The 16,969-nt window shown below is 49.9% G+C and overlaps 7 protein-coding genes across 15 annotated transcripts in view; 4 read left to right on the top strand and 3 right to left on the bottom strand.

Moving 5' to 3' along the window:
• LOC117589346 (bumetanide-sensitive sodium-(potassium)-chloride cotransporter) overlaps positions 1-16,969 on the top strand; it is a 213,839-nt gene that overhangs the window by 22,711 nt on the left and 174,159 nt on the right. The gene's annotated exons all lie outside the window — the stretch shown is intronic.
• Positions 1,484-16,969, bottom strand: part of LOC117589357 (eukaryotic translation initiation factor 5B) — a 20,626-nt gene continuing 5,140 nt past the window's right edge. The window contains exons 2-10 of one of the 8 annotated variants that reach the window (XM_034281244.1): positions 7,598-7,700; positions 5,530-5,681; positions 4,990-5,418; positions 4,662-4,911; positions 4,013-4,601; positions 3,638-3,843; positions 2,657-2,874; positions 2,429-2,467; positions 1,484-1,740 (exon numbers count right to left, since the gene is read on the bottom strand). In XM_034281244.1, the coding sequence (XP_034137135.1) occupies positions 1,572-1,740; positions 2,429-2,467; positions 2,657-2,874; positions 3,638-3,843; positions 4,013-4,601; positions 4,662-4,911; positions 4,990-5,418; positions 5,530-5,681; positions 7,598-7,696 (2,151 nt within the window). In that variant the 5' untranslated portion in view covers positions 7,697-7,700 and the 3' untranslated portion in view covers positions 1,484-1,571. Of the gene's footprint in view, positions 1,741-1,829; positions 1,913-2,428; positions 2,468-2,516; positions 2,523-2,656; positions 2,875-3,018; positions 3,150-3,637; positions 3,844-4,012; positions 4,602-4,661; positions 4,912-4,989; positions 5,419-5,529; positions 5,682-7,597; positions 7,804-16,969 lie in introns of those variants that run through there. The other 7 variants (XM_034281243.1, XM_034281245.1, XM_034281246.1 and 4 more) reach the window with 7 other exon arrangements.
• On the top strand, positions 8,018-8,652 carry LOC117589392 (probable insulin-like peptide 1). Its single transcript, XM_034281308.1, has one exon. The coding sequence runs from the start codon at positions 8,210-8,212 to the stop codon at positions 8,621-8,623; it is 414 nt and encodes a 137-aa protein (XP_034137199.1). The 5' UTR covers positions 8,018-8,209; the 3' UTR covers positions 8,624-8,652.
• Positions 8,752-15,939, top strand: LOC117589366 (acid sphingomyelinase-like phosphodiesterase 3b). Its single transcript, XM_034281273.1, has 5 exons — positions 8,752-8,858; positions 13,611-14,320; positions 14,716-14,911; positions 14,974-15,265; positions 15,586-15,939. Exons 1-5 carry the CDS (start codon positions 8,798-8,800, stop codon positions 15,887-15,889), a joined length of 1,563 nt encoding a protein of 520 aa, XP_034137164.1. The 5' UTR covers positions 8,752-8,797; the 3' UTR covers positions 15,890-15,939.
• LOC117589389 (probable insulin-like peptide 2) lies at positions 9,244-10,011 on the top strand. The gene is made up of 2 exons (XM_034281305.1): positions 9,244-9,520; positions 9,596-10,011. Exons 1-2 carry the CDS (start codon positions 9,325-9,327, stop codon positions 9,838-9,840), a joined length of 441 nt encoding a protein of 146 aa, XP_034137196.1. The 5' UTR covers positions 9,244-9,324; the 3' UTR covers positions 9,841-10,011.
• Positions 10,488-11,288, bottom strand: LOC117589393 (probable insulin-like peptide 3). Its single transcript, XM_034281309.1, has 2 exons — positions 10,907-11,288; positions 10,488-10,841 (listed from the first exon to the last, which is right to left on the bottom strand). The coding sequence occupies exons 1-2, from the start codon at positions 11,070-11,072 to the stop codon at positions 10,621-10,623; spliced, it is 387 nt and encodes a 128-aa protein (XP_034137200.1). The 5' UTR covers positions 11,073-11,288; the 3' UTR covers positions 10,488-10,620.
• Positions 12,197-13,340, bottom strand: LOC117589390 (probable insulin-like peptide 4). Of its 2 annotated transcripts, none has more exons than XM_034281306.1 (2): positions 12,790-13,228; positions 12,197-12,709 (listed from the first exon to the last, which is right to left on the bottom strand). In XM_034281306.1, exons 1-2 carry the CDS (start codon positions 12,968-12,970, stop codon positions 12,465-12,467), a joined length of 426 nt encoding a protein of 141 aa, XP_034137197.1. In that variant the 5' UTR covers positions 12,971-13,228; the 3' UTR covers positions 12,197-12,464. The 2 variants fall into 2 exon arrangements, with proteins under 2 accessions (XP_034137197.1, XP_034137198.1); XM_034281307.1 differs by having other exon boundaries at positions 12,543-12,701; positions 12,790-13,340.

The raw sequence follows: 16,969 nt of genomic DNA, 5'->3' as shown, positions 1-16,969 counted from the left end.
TCAGCAAATAAAGTTGTATCTGCAAATGCAATGCCTCCCACGACTTGTCTTAAGCCCGACCATCAAATGCCATACAAATGAATCAACCAAATAGTCCAAGTCGACACAAATTATGGCCCGAAACAAGGCAGTCCAACAGCTCAACAAATGCCTAAGAAAATGAAAGTAAATTATCTTAAAACAAAGAACCCTTTTGCTGGCTAACTTATGCCCTTCGATGGGGGACCTTTTTCCAAATGACTCGCAGCGCATTAGTGGACTTCAAAGCGTTTTAAGCTCAGTTTAGTGTGAACGCAGCTCAGCAATTAAGCGTACAAATGGGTGAGGAGAATGAGAGGCAGCAGAAACTTTTTGTGCCAACAAGTTGAACTCGGCAGCGCACAAATCTTAATTTTATTTCCGGCAGGTTTATCCCCCAACGGAGAACGAGATGTGCCGCGTTTCCACTCAAAAGCTGCTCGGAAAAGCTGTCCCAAAAACTCAACAACGGGAAACCCAACACGAGTGAAATTTCTGTGTGTGGCAGCAGCACGAGGGCATGGGGCACGAGCATAAGCGCAGCGTATCCTTCTAGCCAATGCAATGATAATGCGAAGCCAACATGCCAATGCCAGGCCAGTGTGTTGTGACAGTCCAAGACGAGACACCAACAGCAACGTTCGCTCTTGTCGGTCCGCTGCCGTCGCCGTCGTCGCCGTCGTCGCCGTCGCCGCCTGCTGCTGCTGCTGCTGATGCTGTGAAGTCGTTGCCGCTGAGTTCGTAATTTTGTGACGAGTGACACGCGGGAGTTCACGGTAGTTGGCGCGTTTTTATTGCCCGTTGGCCTGACGACAACGACCAAAAAAAAAAGACAAGAGACAAACAAAAAAGTGTCTCATCATTTTGTGTGGCGTTTTTGTGTGTCGCGGTGGGCAAGTGAAATGTGCGGCATTGGCTTATCCGTTCTCCCGGCTGCCATTATAACGTGACAACAATTTTGATTTTCGCATAACCACTGCCATTACCATTCATACAGAAAGGATAACCATATAATATACATACACATACATCCTGTGGCAGCAAATGGATGGCTGCATGGCTGGATGGCTGTTTGTGTCATAACTAAAGACGGGTTTTATTGTGCTGTTTGCCATTTGCCACTTTGCCTTTTTGTGCTACACAAACCCCAATTCATTTAGCCTTAATAAATGCAAATTCCCCACACACACACACACACACACACACAGACACAATCCAGTTAGATTTATGTACAGAAATATGCAAATATGTAAGCGCACATACATATTATGTATGTAATATGTAGAGTAGAGCTGGCAAGCAGTTGGCAGCGTCGCGTGTTTATGCAAAAGAAAATTGCAACAGCCAAGCAGTGCCGCCTGCTGTTGCCCTGACACTAGCGACACATTACACATACGCCTTGTTGCACACAAATTATGTAATATCGCACCCCCCCCCCCACACACAAGACCTGACAACAACTCGCTTTCTCTTGGCACATTGATAGTTATATTTGAGTTGAGCTTCTTATGCGATAATCGAGTGTGGCGTGTGGGTTGGGCTGGGTTGGGTTCCTATGACTGCACGGCCTGGCGTATATCGGACTCGGCGGCCACCAGTGGGGCACGCACCTCGATGCCACGCACGGGCGCACGATCCAGCTGAGGATTGAGATATTTGTATACCTCGCTGCGATTCAGATCGATTTTGCGCTCCGGTTTTTGGTACTTCATGAAGTTGACCCTGCGAAAAAGGGGGAGAGCAGAAACGAAAGTCAATTGTCAGTCAGTTGAGGCAGCGAGTCGAACGAGGGGTGAACCTGAGAAAACGAATTCCAATTTGACAACTTACTTTTGCATGGTCAGGCTGAGACCCTGCAGCTCCCTGCGGACGTGCAGCAGCAGCAGCAGCAGCAGTACCAAAAAATGGTTAAGAACAAGACAAGGGCGTGCACAAAGACACACACACACAGGCACACACACACACACAGGCAGAGGCAGAGGCAGAGGGTGGATGAAGATGAAGTTTGTTAGCCTCATTAAAGAGTCGTGGAGGAGTTTTCCAGCAAGCGCAGCGGAAAAGCTTACCTGAAGCGCTGGCGTGTTATGTGCTCGCCATTGAACAAACGATTCCAAAATGCAATCTACAATGAGAGACAGAAACGAGAGAGACATATAGAGACGGGGAGAGAGCGAAGTGCAGCATGCAAACCCCAAAAAGAAACGCAGGAAAAACGAAACTCAAAGCAGGAAAAGTCAAATCAACTTCAGGCCATATGACAGACGTTCAGAATGGGCCATGAAATGCAGATGGAGATGCAGATGGAGATGGAGATGGAGCATGAACTGGGGACATGGAGGCATAATGATAATGCCGCACGATAATGGTAATGAAAGTGCATCCAAAGGGGGCACTTGGTTGTGCTTGGTACCTGGCATCATAGCCCAGCAGTGGACTCTCGTAGGGACAGCTGCTAATGCGTAAATTTATGGTGCAATGGTGGAGCAGATGGTGATGCCATGGAAATAGTGAAAGAACATGAGATGCCAGAGATGAGCTTTTGGCCTGGTTACGCCATGGCTGTGTCTGTGTCTATCTGGTCAAACAAACCAGCGTAGAGGGATTTGGCTGTGTGTGTGTGTGTTTGGCTTGTACCCACCCGAGAGTGCTGCCCGTGATGAGTTCCGCCTGGGCGCTCAGTGTCTCGGCTATGAATTCATCGTTGTAGGCATCCTTGGGACGATACCAGCGACGGCCGCCCGGCAGCACCAATGGCCGCTCCGATGATGGCACCAGTGGCCCAAAGGCACGCTTCGAACGTCGAGGATTGTTTTTGCGCACCAACTGCTCCTCCAGCTCCTCAATGACATCGTGTTTCTGGCGCACACACAAGCGGCAGGAGGGGGGAAAAGAGAGTGCCAGTGGATAGAGAAAGGGCAGAGAGAAAAGCAAACTTGAAGCGCTTTCCACTTGGTGCCTACTAATTGTCTTTTGGTTTCTGCATTTTTCTGTTCTAGTGGGGCTTTCGGGCGGAACTGACTTTTATTCAACCAGAGAGAGAGAGAGAACGAGAGAGAACTTGCTGGGCAATTGATCAAAATTTAAACTCAATTAAAAGCTAAAGTAAACTACGTTTGGAAGCGCACACTATGCTGCAAGTAGAAAAAGACAAAAACCAAATGGCATTTTAGTTAATTTGTGGGACACCCAAGCGAAGACAACTTCCAGCTGGAGCCAAGGCTAAGGCTAAGGTTTGCTTCGGTGGAAAGACCGAAGAAGGTGTTCTATGAGCCAGCAATTCCTCCCATTGTTTAGAGCTTAAAGTCTGCCCAGTCTGTTTGTGTTTGCTCTGAATTTATATCCACTTTCTGTTGCTAACTCCTCTTGGATTTACACTCTAAATGAATGAAGCTGCAGCTAGAGTCTTTAGGGCAATCTGTCTCCCAGTTGAACAATCTTCAGCCCCAGTCCGGGCAGCAATCGTCCAGCCAGTTGGACGGACGGACAACTAATGTTATTAAAGGCTGCTCTGCACGGACTTGCCGGACTCCACCACTTATGACCGAATAATTACATTAACAGCCCTGCTTCTCCTCCTGCTTCTGCCAAGGCCATGTCCTTGCCTCCGTATGGCACTCACCTTCTGCTTCTTGAAGCTCTGCTCCTCGCTGAGCTCCTGTGCCTGTGGCTGAGCTTTTGCAGCTGCCTCGTCCTGGTCCTGGCGACTGTCGTCAGTTGAGCGCGAAATTTCCGCCACTTCCAGGTCATTGGCATCGCATCTATTCTCATTATTTTCACATGGCCCCGGCAGTGGCTTGTCGGCCCCAGATATGGATATGCCGTTGCCTGGGGTGCAGCAAGCAGTAATCCAGCAAGCAGTGTGCAAGCAAGCAGTATCCAGTAACGGGTAACGGGTGTGCGGTGTGTGGTGGGGGGATAGAAAGGATACACGCAAAGTGCGCCATTAGAAAAATTTAATTACTGTCGACCATGGGGCCATAGTTTTTCTTTGCACCTGCATCCTCCATTTTGCCAGCGGCCATTTGGGATCCGGACTGGGACTGGGACTGGGACTGGCTGGGCTCCTCTCCCTCCTCGCCCAGGCCTTCATCGATTTGTGGCAGGGCCTGCGGCTGTTGCTGGAGCTTGAATGTGGGCAGCAGGTCGGCCAGCTGCTTGGTCACCGAGTCCAGCGTGGACTGTATGGTCGAGGGCAGAGTGGAGAGTGCAGCGAGCTGCTTTTGCACATCGGCCAGCTGCCGCTCCAGCGCCTGTTCCTCCTCCGTTTTGGGTGGTGGAGACGCAGAGGGGGGTGCAGCAGGCTCAGTGGACTCATCGCTGGCCGCAGGCGGTGCTTCCGTTTCGTTGAGGCCGTCGGACACCTCCTTTGGGGCATCGGCCTTCTCCTGTTGGTCCTCATCCACCTGCTGAGCCTCTTCCTGCCCCTGCTGCAGCTGCTCCAAATTCGGCACCTCGCTGTCCGTGGGTAGCGGCTCCTCCTCCTCCTCCTCTTTGGCTGGCTTCTGCTCCACCTCCTCCTGCTGCTGCTTGACTTCCTCTAGCGCTGGCGGCGTTGCTTCCTTTGGCGCCGGCTTAGCTTCCGGCTGTCACATGAAGAAATTAACCTCTGATCCGCACAGAGACAACCACAGAGAGCCACTCACCATGGGCGAGGTGTCGCGCGGCGCAGACTTGACAATCGTCACCTTGTAGGCATTGGCCGCCCGCCGCTCCGCCTCCAGCTGCTGCTTGCTCTTGGGCACGGGGCGGTCGGGGCGCTGCAGGAACGTGGACCACTTGCGGTTCTCCTTGTCCTTCTCCAGCTTCGTTTTGGTCACCTCCTCGTTGAGGGAGCGCAGCACATCGCTGGCCATGCAGACGCCCGGCTTGGGGAAGAGCCTGTAGAAATTGACGCTGTATCATATGGAATGTTGGGTTAAAGCACTCGCTCGTCACACAGCTTAACAGACACACTCGAGAACACACACGCACCCCAGGACACTGTGCTCCTTGAGCACCTCCGTCTCGCCGGACAGCACGGCGGCAATTTCCTCCTCCAGGAGCTTAATTTCCGCTCGCTCTGACAGCGCCGAGCACGGACGATCGGGTAATTCGGGCAAATACAGACGTCCGTCCAGGTTGTTGCTTGTCGCTGCTGCGCGGTCTCCGCCTTCCTCGCGATTGTCTTCCGAATGCACTTCCGACATGGCTTGGCGACGTTCTTCCACGGGGGCTTCCACGAGCTCCGACCGCAGTTCCGGAGTGCGAGCATTTGCGGCTTCCGCCAGCCGAAGCAGCGACGGAGTCGGCGACAGCGAGAGAGGAGGAGTGGCAGTGGGAGTGGGAGTGGGGGACTTGGTCAGCGAACTCTCGCTGGTGGGAAAACGCTTGGGGCACTCGTACACCTCCTCCTCGAACTCGCTGCCCAACAAAAGAAAAGAGTTTTGATTAACGGTTATGGCTTGCGCTCCCAAAGAAAAGAAAGAGGAAAGAGAGAGAGAGGGAGAGAGGGAGAGAGGGAACTGCACTCACCGGTAAACACCAAAGTAGAAGACGCTGCCACTGTTCATTATTAGGCGGTGGGCCTCGTCATGGGTGAGGGGCATGGCAGCGGTGTCATTGATGCGCACAATGATGTCCTCCACACGCAGTCCAGCCTCATCGGCAATGCTCCCCTCGGTCACCTATTACACACATGGGAAGAGAGAAAGAGAGGCAGCTTCAGATATACGATTAAAAGTGCGGCGGTGTGGCGGGAGATGTTCGCACAATAGATGCGATAATGTGGGGATTTCTATTAGCTGTCGTCGAGTGTTGCCGTCGCGTGCTAAGTGCATAAAAATAAATCGCGCGCCAAATGTCAGCAAAACAAAGAGCAGAAGACCCAGACCCACAGAGCACACCATACACACACACACACACACACACACACGCACACTCTAGGCAAAGAGGAGAAGAAACAATGCCTAATCGTGAGAGCAAAAGAGAGCGGCATGAGGAGCATGAGGAGGCAAAGTGTATGACACTGGGACGAGGGCTGCTTGAAGAGAAACTGAAAGCTGTATAGCACAGAGCAATAGAGTAATAAATCTTCAATGGCACCAACATACATAAGTATATTAAAGCACCTATGGAATAGTCCCACAGCCAAAACATTTTTACATTCATGCCAAACATGTTTACCATTTGCCTGTTTTGTTGCTTCTTTGTAAAGCTTCCTTCTTCCCTTGATTTGCTTTGAGTGTTGATTCCGTTGTTTGCAAGCACTGCCTCATAATTCCTCAGTAGCAGCGACATTCGAGGCTGCCTCGAGGACATAGCAATGCAAGAAAGTCAAAGCGAAGGGGAGGCAAGGCGCAGCTGAAGCCTCGGCAGTGCTTACGTTTGAAAGTCTTCATTTTGCGTCTTTGCAATTGCGGAGTAAATTTCCTAGGTACTCAAATGCACAAACCTAAATCACATTGATAGCCGGCTTACGTATGTTTATAGAAATTCTTGAGAAGCATAATGGGAAAGAGAGACCGAGTGGAGGAGTATGCAAGATGAAGATAAACGTCTGAGAGTGCGTTTTTGTTTTTGTCTATTCATGTCTTTGCATTCCCCATGCTTCCCCATACTCTCATTAGGTGGAGAGCGTAAAGCTCAGCTTACTCTCAGCTTATGTAAACACACATGCATGTGCGGACAGACAGAAGGTAGCTGCTACAGCTCAATTATGGAACGGTGAAGTGGGCGATGCTTCGATTGTTGTTTGTGTAAAGCGATTGGGTAACGGAATTATGCTTAAATATGTGCTGCGCTTAAAGAGCCTATTGAAGAGAGGGAGCAACAGAAAGGGAGAGAAGCGAAAAGGCAGCCCTCGCACTTGCACGCATACTCATACTCATACTCATTCTCTCTCTTACTCATTATCTTGGTGTGTGTGTGTGTGTGCGTTTGTACATTTCAGTTTGCCAATTAAAAATTGCATTTGTCGCGGATTTACGCGGATACTTTATTGTACTGTATTGTTGTTCTCCTTGTTGTTGTTATCCACACAATGTAACGGCAAAAACTGCTGCGAAGCGATGCTAAATGTAAAATGCAATTTACGAGTATGCCAATCCAACAAAACAAACCGTAACCGAAACAAAAACAAAAACCGAATCGAATCACTGCAAAGTGGAACTGTAAAGTGCAACTGGCACCAAAACACACAATTAAAATTTGAAAAAGTTGATGTCCCCCGAATCCGGATGCTCATTAGCAGGCAAAATGCATGGCACTGGGCTGCCCTTTCCGACTCTCTGTCGATTAGATAAACAAAAGAGGCGTGTCTGCTACGAATTACTTTAATTACACACAAACACAAACACACACACACCGCCGACACACACACACGTGAACACTCACGCACATCGTTACGTAATTGAACCAAAAACGAGTAGCGGAAAAAGCGAAATTAATTACAAAAGCACTGCCACAAAGCGGGTTATTTCCAAAGCGCAAAGCAAAATGTGACAAAAGCACAGCACCTGTTGGGGGTGGGGGGTCGTAACACACAGGTGCGAGGGGAGACTGGGATTCCGTTTCGATTCGATTCCGTTTTGTCGTGCCTAACCTTAACCACCGTTAGGGGGTAATCGTAGTCCGCACCGCCCACCAGCCGAAAGCCCCAGGGCACATTGTCGAAGCGGCACATCTTGATATCGAGCACCATTTTTACTTGGACTTCCTGCAGGAGTTACGTTCACGTTTATGCTGCACTTTATGTTGCCTTTGCTTGTGGGGGGGTAGTCGAGTCTCGAGTGTGTGCAACCGATTGCGGCAACGCTGGCAACCAACTGTTGCCACCAGAACGCAGCGATTTCGCACACTGCTTGAGTGGCTGCCTGCTCCTCTGCCTGCCTGCCTGCCTGCCTGCCAAGTGAAGCATACTTTCCACCTGGCAGGCATCAGCGGGCGCCCCACTGGCTAATGCTAATGAGGCTGCCACATTGTCGGCGGCAAACACTAATCGCCGGCGACAGCAGTCACAGCCTCTTAAGCGGCAAGTAACGTGCCACAAGCAGTGAGGTTTGAGTTGTTTTTTCCCCCTGGGGGAGGGGGGTGGCTTCAGGTTGCCCCAAAAGTGCATTGAACTGCTTGAAGTTTTGTGTGGCAGTTTTCGGCGTATAAATAGCTCCTGCAATGCCCTCAAAACAGCCAAAAGCAAACTCCAGAAGCCACAAGGATGTCGGGCAAGGACACAACAACTGCAGTGACAGTACAGTCGCAGGTGGAGCCTCTCCGCCGCCGCTGGCCGCTGCTCCTGCTGCTGATCTTTCTGGCCAGCGTCCAGGGCCATGGCCACGGCCATGTCCATCAGCTGCAGGTGGGCAGCCACAAGCTGTGCGGCCAAGCACTGTCCGATGCCATGGACGTGGTCTGTGCCCATGGCTACAACACGCTGCCCCAGAAGCGTAGCGAGCCGCTGGATGGGGCAGCCTTTGCGCTGAGTCCGCTGCTCTCCAGCCTCTATGGTGCCGAGGTGCTCATACAGACGCGACGTCATCGCAGACAGCGGTCATCGGGCGGCATCTACGACGAGTGTTGCGTCTTATCCTGCAGCTACCAAGAGCTGGCCTCCTACTGCCTGCCCAAGTGAAGAGCTTCACCCACACAGACACACAGACATGCAAACACATACAAACACATACATAAATATCCATTTATATACACTCATAATCCGATTCGTAATCACTTATTTATGCAGCACAAACTTTGACTAACGAATAAACGAAAGCAAAAGCAAAAGTTCCTCAAGGAAAGAGCAGCCAAAATGATGACCAAGTTGAGCCTTTGTCTTTGCCTCTTCATCGGCCTGGCACAGGCGCGCATTGGTAAGTTTTTGGGAACGTGGGAACGTGGGGGGGGCACCAGCCCTCATTTGGTATTCATAAATGCAAAGGCTTAGCACGGCCTCGCTGTTTATACATAAATTGTTTAATTGGCCGACAGCAACCACCCACCACCCACCCACACACCTTTCCTTTAAGCCCACAACGATTTGCATAAGTCAGCGTTGACATTGAACGAGTTAAGCGAACGATGCACTCGACTTGTCTTTTGCTGCCTAACACAAAATGACACTCTCCGCCGTGTGAATATGAATATGAATATGAATATGGTTTTCCTTTGGGTTTCCTTTCATGGACCTAGACCCTAACCCAGACCCAATTCGAGTTGCCACTATATAAGCCAGCTGCTGGCTGAGGCAGAGCAACAGTTACGGCTTAGCCCAGCTCAATTGAGGCTAGAACAGGAACCACTTGCGAGCAGCTTTCACAGCATCCTTCAGTCTGAACCATGAGCAAGTTAGTGTCGATATCCGTGATCCTGGTGCTGCTGGCTGTGACTCTCTCCCCTGTCGTGGCGGACAATGGCATGTACATGCGGGACCAGAGCAACCATGTCCTGTGCAGCTACAAGCTGAACGAGATGCTGTCCATGGTGTGCAAGGAGTTCAACAGTGTCCTGCCCCACAAGCGAGGCGGTGGCATGTGTAAGTGCAGCAACTCTCTCTCTCTCTCTCTTCACCCATAAAACACTTTTGCTGCTTCCCCCCCCCCTTTTATAGCTGCTGCCACCGAACTGGATCCCCTCGATCCCATACAGTATGTGGAGGAGAAAGAGGGCTCCTCCGCGGATGTGGCGCCCTATCCGCTCTTTGGCGGCCGCTTCTATGGCAGCGAGACGGCCTTCAGCTCCCTGGCCGCCCAGAGTCGCCGCGCCCGCGCACGCGAAGGCATCGCCGACAGATGCTGCCGCAAGGCTTGCGACGTCACCGTGCTCGCTGAGTACTGCTCCATTCCCAACTTCTAGAGACTTCGCCACACACAGCAGCAGAACCAAACCCAATCTGGCCCCTGTTTCTACCCACGGATAGCACGAGTATTACGGCACGATGTTTCCCCTTGATGGCTTGTTGCATGTTAACTACATATTATAAACGATCGAAAATATAGCTAGAATATACTTATACAAACAGCTGCACATTATGTACATTTGTGGGACTAAGGCAGGATGGGAGGGGGGGAGTTCGTAAAGCAAAGATGGGGCTTCTGAGGCTTCTATAGAAGTTACTGCAAAAGGTTCACCTTTGTGTTTGTCTTTCTTCTATTTGTGTATATTTTATCATCAATTATTTACATTTCTTGTTTACCAAAAGAAACCCTAGACTGCTCATTGAAGTTTCGTTAAAATTCCTAAATTTCCATAGATCCAACTCTGGACTCTACCAAGGGCATTCCAGACTCGTTAGAGACTCGATTTAAGTTCCAGTCTTGGCTTCCATTTTCCCGTTACGCCAAAACAAATTCGTTTTGTGCACTTTTGGGGCTAATCAATTGGAATATTTGGCATTATTTGCATATGAAATTGATGAAATAATTCATAAATAATTAGGTGCAATAATCATTGGGTTGCCGAATTTAATTGCCAAACTGCAGCCGTTTGAATGGATAATTTATTTGAATAATTTATAGACAGTTGGAATATTCATGGCCCTACAAACAAACATCATACAATGCTATTATCCTATGTCCGATAATAAAATAATTACAAATAGATTTTTATGCGCTGCCGCTTCACTTTTGTTTATCCTCAATTGACATACAGCCCGGGGGGCTTGGCGCAGTAGTTGAGCAGCTCGGGCAGGCTGCAGGGCTTCAGGCAGCACTCGTCGGAGACTCCGAAGCGGCGACGTCGCGTCTTCATCAGCTGTGCGGCGCTCTCGCCAAACATGCGATGCAGCAGCGAGCTTTCGTCAAAGTCCAGGCGGGCCAAGCCAAAACCAGCCTCAATATCATTGTAGTCCGTGGGATCTGCAAGGGGAAACAAAAGGAATATTTATGTACAGGTTCAATGGGTCAGCTGCTGGCACACGCACCAAAGGAACGCTTGAGCATGCGATTGTAGCCATGATTTCCACACATCGTGGACAGTGCATCGTTCAGCTCGGTGCCGCACAGAAACATCACCTTCTGCTGGCCCATCACCAACGACACCGTGAGGATTAGGGCAAGGAGTAAGCTCATCGACTTGGTGTGCCGCATGCTGCACAAGTGTCTGCCGTTAGTTGCCACACAACTACTGTGGAAGCGCCAGTGCCGGTAGCGAGCTTTATATGCAACTCGGAACTACGGATCCGGTGTCTGCTGCTGCTGCTGCTGCTGCTGCTGCTCCTCGCTAGTCGCTCCTGTCGTCTGAGCAGTGTCAGGCTGTGTTAGTGGATGTGTCAGTTAGCACGCTCCGGCGGCTGGCCATGGTCTGGTCTACTTTCGCTTTGGCACTGCTGTGTTTTTGTCGATTTTACTTGGTGTGGGTTGTTTTTATATCCCTTTACCTCATGTGGGTGTGGGTGGTGCTTGGGAGATTTCTTACGCATATCAGCTGATGGTGTGCTGTGCTGTGGTCTGGGCTTTTGTTTACATTATCGCACAAATAATAATTACGCACGGATCTTGATTGCCAAACGAACGAACGAAACAACAAGATGATGCGCACAAAGTTCTCTATTATTGGAAGAGCTTACACAACTATTGAAGAGGCTTAGAGACAGGGGCAGCGGCAGCAATTGCCATGTTGGAAATTAATTGCTTGGGCATGCTGTGAGCTTGCTGAGAGAGAGAGAGAGAGTGCAAATTGCAGAAATGACTGAGAGACATAACACAGTTTAGAGTTACACAACACTGAAAGAAGAGTAACTGCTGCTCTCTTGGGTTTCTTCAACTTTCTTCACCAACTATTCCTCAAGCAACGGACGTTCCACTGGCAAATCGAAAGGGAAATCTCTGTTCGAGTATTTTCCATTTTGGTTTCCTCATTGCCATTCTCTTCATTGCCTTTTGTTTTTCTTATTAAAATCACAACGTCATCTAATTAAAAATTCATAATTTTCATTATTGTTTCGCGGAATACGAGCACAAGGGCAACGCAGAGCGTTGATGAAGATGGAATGGGCAGGGGGCTGGGAATGAGTTTTGGGAGGGCCACTCAATGCACAGCTGGAATGCTCTGGCTGCCCAGCAGACAAAACAACAAATGGCAGAAAGGCAAAGAGAAAGAGCAAAGAGAGAGAGAGGCAAGAAGGCATTTCTCTTTTGTTGCTGCTGCTGTTTTGGTTGGTTTTTTGTAGAGTAACTTTATTAGCTTCCTTTAAGAATATTACAATGAAATATTTCAGATATTATTATGTTTATGTTTATATATTTTGTTGTCTTTAAAGTATTTGAGGGTTAAGTGTAGGAAAATGAATAAGCAAAAACGAAATTCCGGTTGGCATCCCATGGGAATTTCTTTTTGTCCAAGCCGCTGCCCCGTTTGTCGTCCTTTTTTTTGTCGTTGTGTTGTCATTGCGTGTGTTTGTGTGTGTGCGTGTGTGTGTGCCCTTTCCATGCTCCATCCAGTCAATCATCCAGTCATCCCATCATAGGCTTTCGCTCTGCCTAGGCGCAGTACTCCACAATGTCCTCGTAGGTGCAGCCATCCCGGCAGCACTCGTGGGCAATACGGCGACGATGACGCCGCAGGTTGTGTCCATTGTTTCCACCGCTGCCGCCAGCACCTCCTGGTGTAACCTTGCCTTTGCCCGTGCTCGGTGGTATGGCGTCCAATTTGTGCAGCAGTGCGACCCACTTACGGGCTGGTCCCCGCTGTGATCGCTCCACACTCGGATTCGGGGCCTGCACCACTTGAGACTGAGAGTTAGTCGGGCCACAACAGTATTGCCTATTGGTTGGGGGGATGGGGAAGTGGTTTCTGGGTACTTACAATTGTTGCGTTTGATCCTGCGTGAGAAGCCGTTGACGCAAATCAGGTCAAGCGCCTCGTTGAGCGCCTCGCCGCAGAATTTGCGACGTCCATGGACCTGCTGCAGCATTTGCGACATGGCTGCCGCCACTAGGAGCAGCGACAGACTGAAGCTCAAACTGAGACCAAAGCGTCCGTTCATACTGGCTTCTGGCTCCGTCCTGTGCCTTTTAGCTGCTGCCCTGTTTCTGATTTTCGCTCGTGCCCGCTCTGTCGCCGGGCATGAAAGGATGATACTCGTCACAACTGTCTACTCCACTGTTCGTCGTCCTGTCGTCCGCTTCTGTCCTAAGATGCGACTTGTGTCCGCTTAATCGATCTATGCGCATGCCAATGCTAACTGTAACTGATCGACAGGAGAGACTTTTGCCCAACAGAATAACTCTCTGGCCGTAACACCCTCCGCCAGGTAGATCCTGTAGCGCGGATCAGTGTTTGCTTTTCAGGTCAGTCAACTGACTTTTTCAGCTGCAGGAAAAACATAAACTCTGTTTTTCGGTTTTTCACTGCCAGAAGGCAGGCAAATGCCCAAACCCCGGGGCTGGTGGCCTTTCCCGCGCATAGGAATAGCCCAGAAAAAAAAAACAACTTAAACTTTAATCTCTCTCACGCACACTCTCACGCTCTCTGCCTCCCACTCCCACTCTCCCTCGCACTCAAACTCTCCCACTCCCACTCACTCACTCTCTGTAACTGTCATTCTCCCGCTCTCACTCTCTGTAACTGTCATTCTCTCACTCTCGTTCTCCCTCTCTCTCTCTCTCTCTCTCTCTCTCTTGCAGGCTACTTCTGGCACATTAGCGATCTCCACTTGGATACCATTTACTCCACCCAGGGTGACATCTATCGCAGCTGCTGGCAGCTGGAGCGACCCGTCTCCAGCTCCAGTTCCGGCTCCAATGCAAATGCAGCGAGTGAGGATCCTGGCATGTTTGGGCACTACAATTGCGACAGTCCCTGGCGCCTGGTGGAGTCCGCCGTGAAGACCATGAAGGCCAAGCAGGGTGACAATGTTGAGTTTGTACTCTGGACTGGCGATGCGCTCTCACACTCCGCCCAGCCGCTGTCCGAGCAAAAGCAGCACGAGATCTTGCGCAACATCACAGATCTGCTGGGACGCAGCTTCTCATCGCAGTTCATCTTTCCGGTGTTGGGTCACGAGGATGGCAGCGCCAATTACCAAAAGATGGGCGAACTCTGGCGCCACTGGCTGCCCTCGGAGGCGCTGGTGACCTTCGACCAGGGCGGCTACTACTCCATCGAGCAGACAAAGAGCCGCCTGCGCATCGTGGCACTCAATACGAACTTCATGCGTTTGGATCATGATCCACCGGATGCCAAGGCATCGCACAGCCTGCGCTGGCCGGTGGAGTACTATGCGGAGCCCAAGGCCAGCGTTAGCTCCATGTCCGCACAGGAGGAGGTGCTGGCCGAACAGCAGTGGCTGTGGCTGGAGGAGGTGCTGTCCAAGTCGCGGGATAAACAGGAAACGGTAAGCGTGAAAAGTCAAGGGAAAACTTTTATATTTTGGAGCCAGAAATCCTATTTAAATCAAGGTAAAAAGGAGTTTCAGTTAATTGCCCACGGAAAGTGTATGAAAGTCCAAATTCATAGCATAATAATATATACCTATAATAATTCCACAGATAATTGTTTAAATTTATTTGACGCCTTTTCCGTTTCCCGTTGTCCAATTTCATGCATTAAAATTTACACAATATTACAGCTGAAATCTGTTCAATATTAACAAGATATTTAAGCGGATTTTCCGCGGAATGCAAATATGAATGCTCGTAAATAAATGTTTGAGGAGTGGCACCGGGGTGTCACGCGGTGTCAGTCGTCTGATTATCCTTGATTAATTGTTTTATTTAATTTTACTGGCAGGTCTACATTGTGGGCCACATGCCGCCGGGTGTGGATGAGCGACATCTGGGTGCGCAGCAGCACAATCAGTTAATCTTCACGGAGCGCAACAATCGGAGATATTTGGAGATGGTGCGACGCTATGCATCGGTCATACAGGGACAGTTCTTTGGCCACCTGCACTCGGACACTTTTCGGCTGTTCTACGATGCTCAAGGTACGGCCAGATATTAACATAATTAACTGTTCATCTAACCATCTCGAAACCCATCCCCGCAGGCCAACCCATCTCGTGGCTGATGATTGCCCCCTCGATTGTGCCACGTAAAGCGGGCATTGGCGCCTCCAACAATCCCGCCCTGCGGCTCTACAAATTCGATACGGGCAGCGGCCAGGTGCTGGACTACAGCCAATTCTGGCTGGACCTGCCACTGGCCAATCGTGCCCAGGAGCCACTCTGGCAGCCCGAATACAATCTGACACACTACTACGCCCTGTCCGAGATCTCTGCGCTGGCATTGCACAATTTTGCGGAGCGCTTCACGGGCACCGATGCCTCCTGGTTCACCAGGTAAATGTTTGGACAGCAATTATAGTTGTCTTCTTTTTCGTTGATTGACGTGTTACCCCGCAAAGTGTCAGCGGTTAGAAGGGTATATTGAGCAAGAGAGTTGACAGGGCAGCAAGTGCTAATGGAACTGCAGAGCTTTTGCTATGAAATTCCAAGAGAAAATAAAGCTTCCCTGCCAAAGCTCGTGCGGGAATATATATACCTTAAAGCCAAACCCTTTTCCAGGGTAGCTGCTGCTCTCCCTTAGTTACCCTTTACTGATACTCCTCTCTGTTTTGTTTTGTTTTGTTTTTTCTTTCTGCTCTCTCTTTCTTCTGCAGATACCACCGCGCGAATGCCGTGCGATATCAGTCTGGTACGCCCTGCCAGGGCCTGTGCATGCTCAATCATTACTGCGCCATCACGCGCCTCGACTACGACGAGTTCCGGCTGTGCCTGGAGCAGGAGCAGCTGCCATTGCAGGGCCGTTCGGCCATGTCCGCACTGCCATCATGTCCATGGTGGTGCTGCTGTCTGTTGGCTGTGCTTTTTTATGGCCTGCAAAGCATGTTGTGGGGTAGCAGCAGCAGCAGCAGCAGCAGCAGAGGGCAATGCAGCAGCAACACCCGCAACCAGCGAATTTAAGCGTTTCTCGTTTAAGCCAGTAACATATCAAAAAAGAAAAAAGAATAGTGAGAGGAGGAGGAAGAGTGGAGAACGGAGTACGGAGTACGGAGGATGACTTGCCGCTCACTGGCTCAGCTCAGCAATTCCTATATACAAATATAGCGCTAATTTACTCTCAATTATGCCTGCGGCCCCACCCCCGATGCCAAGCGAGTGGAGTGCGTGTGTGTGTGTTTGTGTGTGTGCGGGCCATATCGTTTCTGTCTGTCTGTGTCTGTATGTCTGTTTGTGTGTATATGTATATGTGTTTTTGTGTATTGGAAGAATATGGAATATGGAATATGGGATATTGGATCTGGCTATGCATGTACGAGTATTATGTATATGTATTATGTATTATGTATCTGTGTATAACATATGTTTATGTGTGTGCTGTACGCGTACTTATTGTATATGAAAAATAAACGAACACTTTTTAATGTTACGCCTCTCGCTCTCTCTCTCTCTCTCTCTCTCTCGCTCTTTCAATAAATATTTAAGCAACAAATTTGTGGGCATAAATAAATGTGTTAATTTGGCGCAAACAAGTCCGGCAGTTAAATAAAGCGATGGCCCGGCAGTGCGGTAAACGTGAGGGCTTCTTCTTCGGGTGGGGAGCACCCTCCCTTTTTTATGGGCCCAAACCATTAAGGAGCAGAAACCGCAGCGTATCGCATAAAAAAGAGGCCAAGGAGTCAAGCCAAAGGAGGAGGCTGAAACATTCACGTCTCACTATGTGGAGGAAGACCTGCATATGGCAATGGCCACACGGATACCGATATGTATGCGGATGAGGATGAGGATGCGGCAACGACTGCGAAGGGTGTAGTTTATGGGCTGCTGTTCTGTACGACAATTTCGCCAAGAAAGCGCGGGGAATATGGTAAAATTATGGAATGAAAGTGAGAAGAAGATTGCCAAAAAGCACAAGTTGGGACGTAATGTGTCGCACATTTTGGAGCCCATCACACATCCCCTAGAACCCTTTGAACTGCCTCTCATAGTCGTTAAAGAAAGAGGTTTCCACGATAAATCTTCGGCCGCTTCCGCGCAAGCAGT

The sequence above is a fragment of the Drosophila guanche genome, unplaced genomic scaffold (assembly GCF_900245975.1).
Source record: "Drosophila guanche unplaced genomic scaffold, DGUA_6, whole genome shotgun sequence".
Classification (NCBI taxonomy): Eukaryota; Metazoa; Arthropoda; class Insecta; order Diptera; family Drosophilidae; genus Drosophila; species Drosophila guanche.
Note: the sequence above shows the minus strand (reverse complement) of the source record. Positions and strands in the feature narration are given on the sequence as shown.

Excerpts from the sequence above, each read along its gene's own strand:
- LOC117589366 (XM_034281273.1), top strand. The coding sequence starts at position 8,798 with ATGATGACCAAGTTGAGCCTTTGTCTTTGCCTCTTCATCGGCCTGGCA. Across the intron at positions 14,321-14,715 it reads CGCGGGATAAACAGGAAACG|GTCTACATTGTGGGCCACAT; the intron begins GTAAGCGTGAAA and ends TTTTACTGGCAG. Across the intron at positions 15,266-15,585 it reads GATGCCTCCTGGTTCACCAG|ATACCACCGCGCGAATGCCG; the intron begins GTAAATGTTTGG and ends TTTCTTCTGCAG.
- LOC117589390 (XM_034281306.1), bottom strand. The coding sequence starts at position 12,970 with ATGAACGGACGCTTTGGTCTCAGTTTGAGCTTCAGTCTGTCGCTGCTC. Across the intron at positions 12,710-12,789 it reads CAGGATCAAACGCAACAATT|TGGTGCAGGCCCCGAATCCG; the intron begins GTAAGTACCCAG and ends CTCAGTCTCAAG.
- LOC117589389 (XM_034281305.1), top strand. The coding sequence starts at position 9,325 with ATGAGCAAGTTAGTGTCGATATCCGTGATCCTGGTGCTGCTGGCTGTG. Across the intron at positions 9,521-9,595 it reads CAAGCGAGGCGGTGGCATGT|CTGCTGCCACCGAACTGGAT; the intron begins GTAAGTGCAGCA and ends CCCCTTTTATAG.
- LOC117589393 (XM_034281309.1), bottom strand. The coding sequence starts at position 11,072 with ATGCGGCACACCAAGTCGATGAGCTTACTCCTTGCCCTAATCCTCACG. Across the intron at positions 10,842-10,906 it reads CATGCTCAAGCGTTCCTTTG|ATCCCACGGACTACAATGAT; the intron begins GTGCGTGTGCCA and ends TTCCCCTTGCAG.
- LOC117589392 (XM_034281308.1), top strand. The coding sequence starts at position 8,210 with ATGTCGGGCAAGGACACAACAACTGCAGTGACAGTACAGTCGCAGGTG.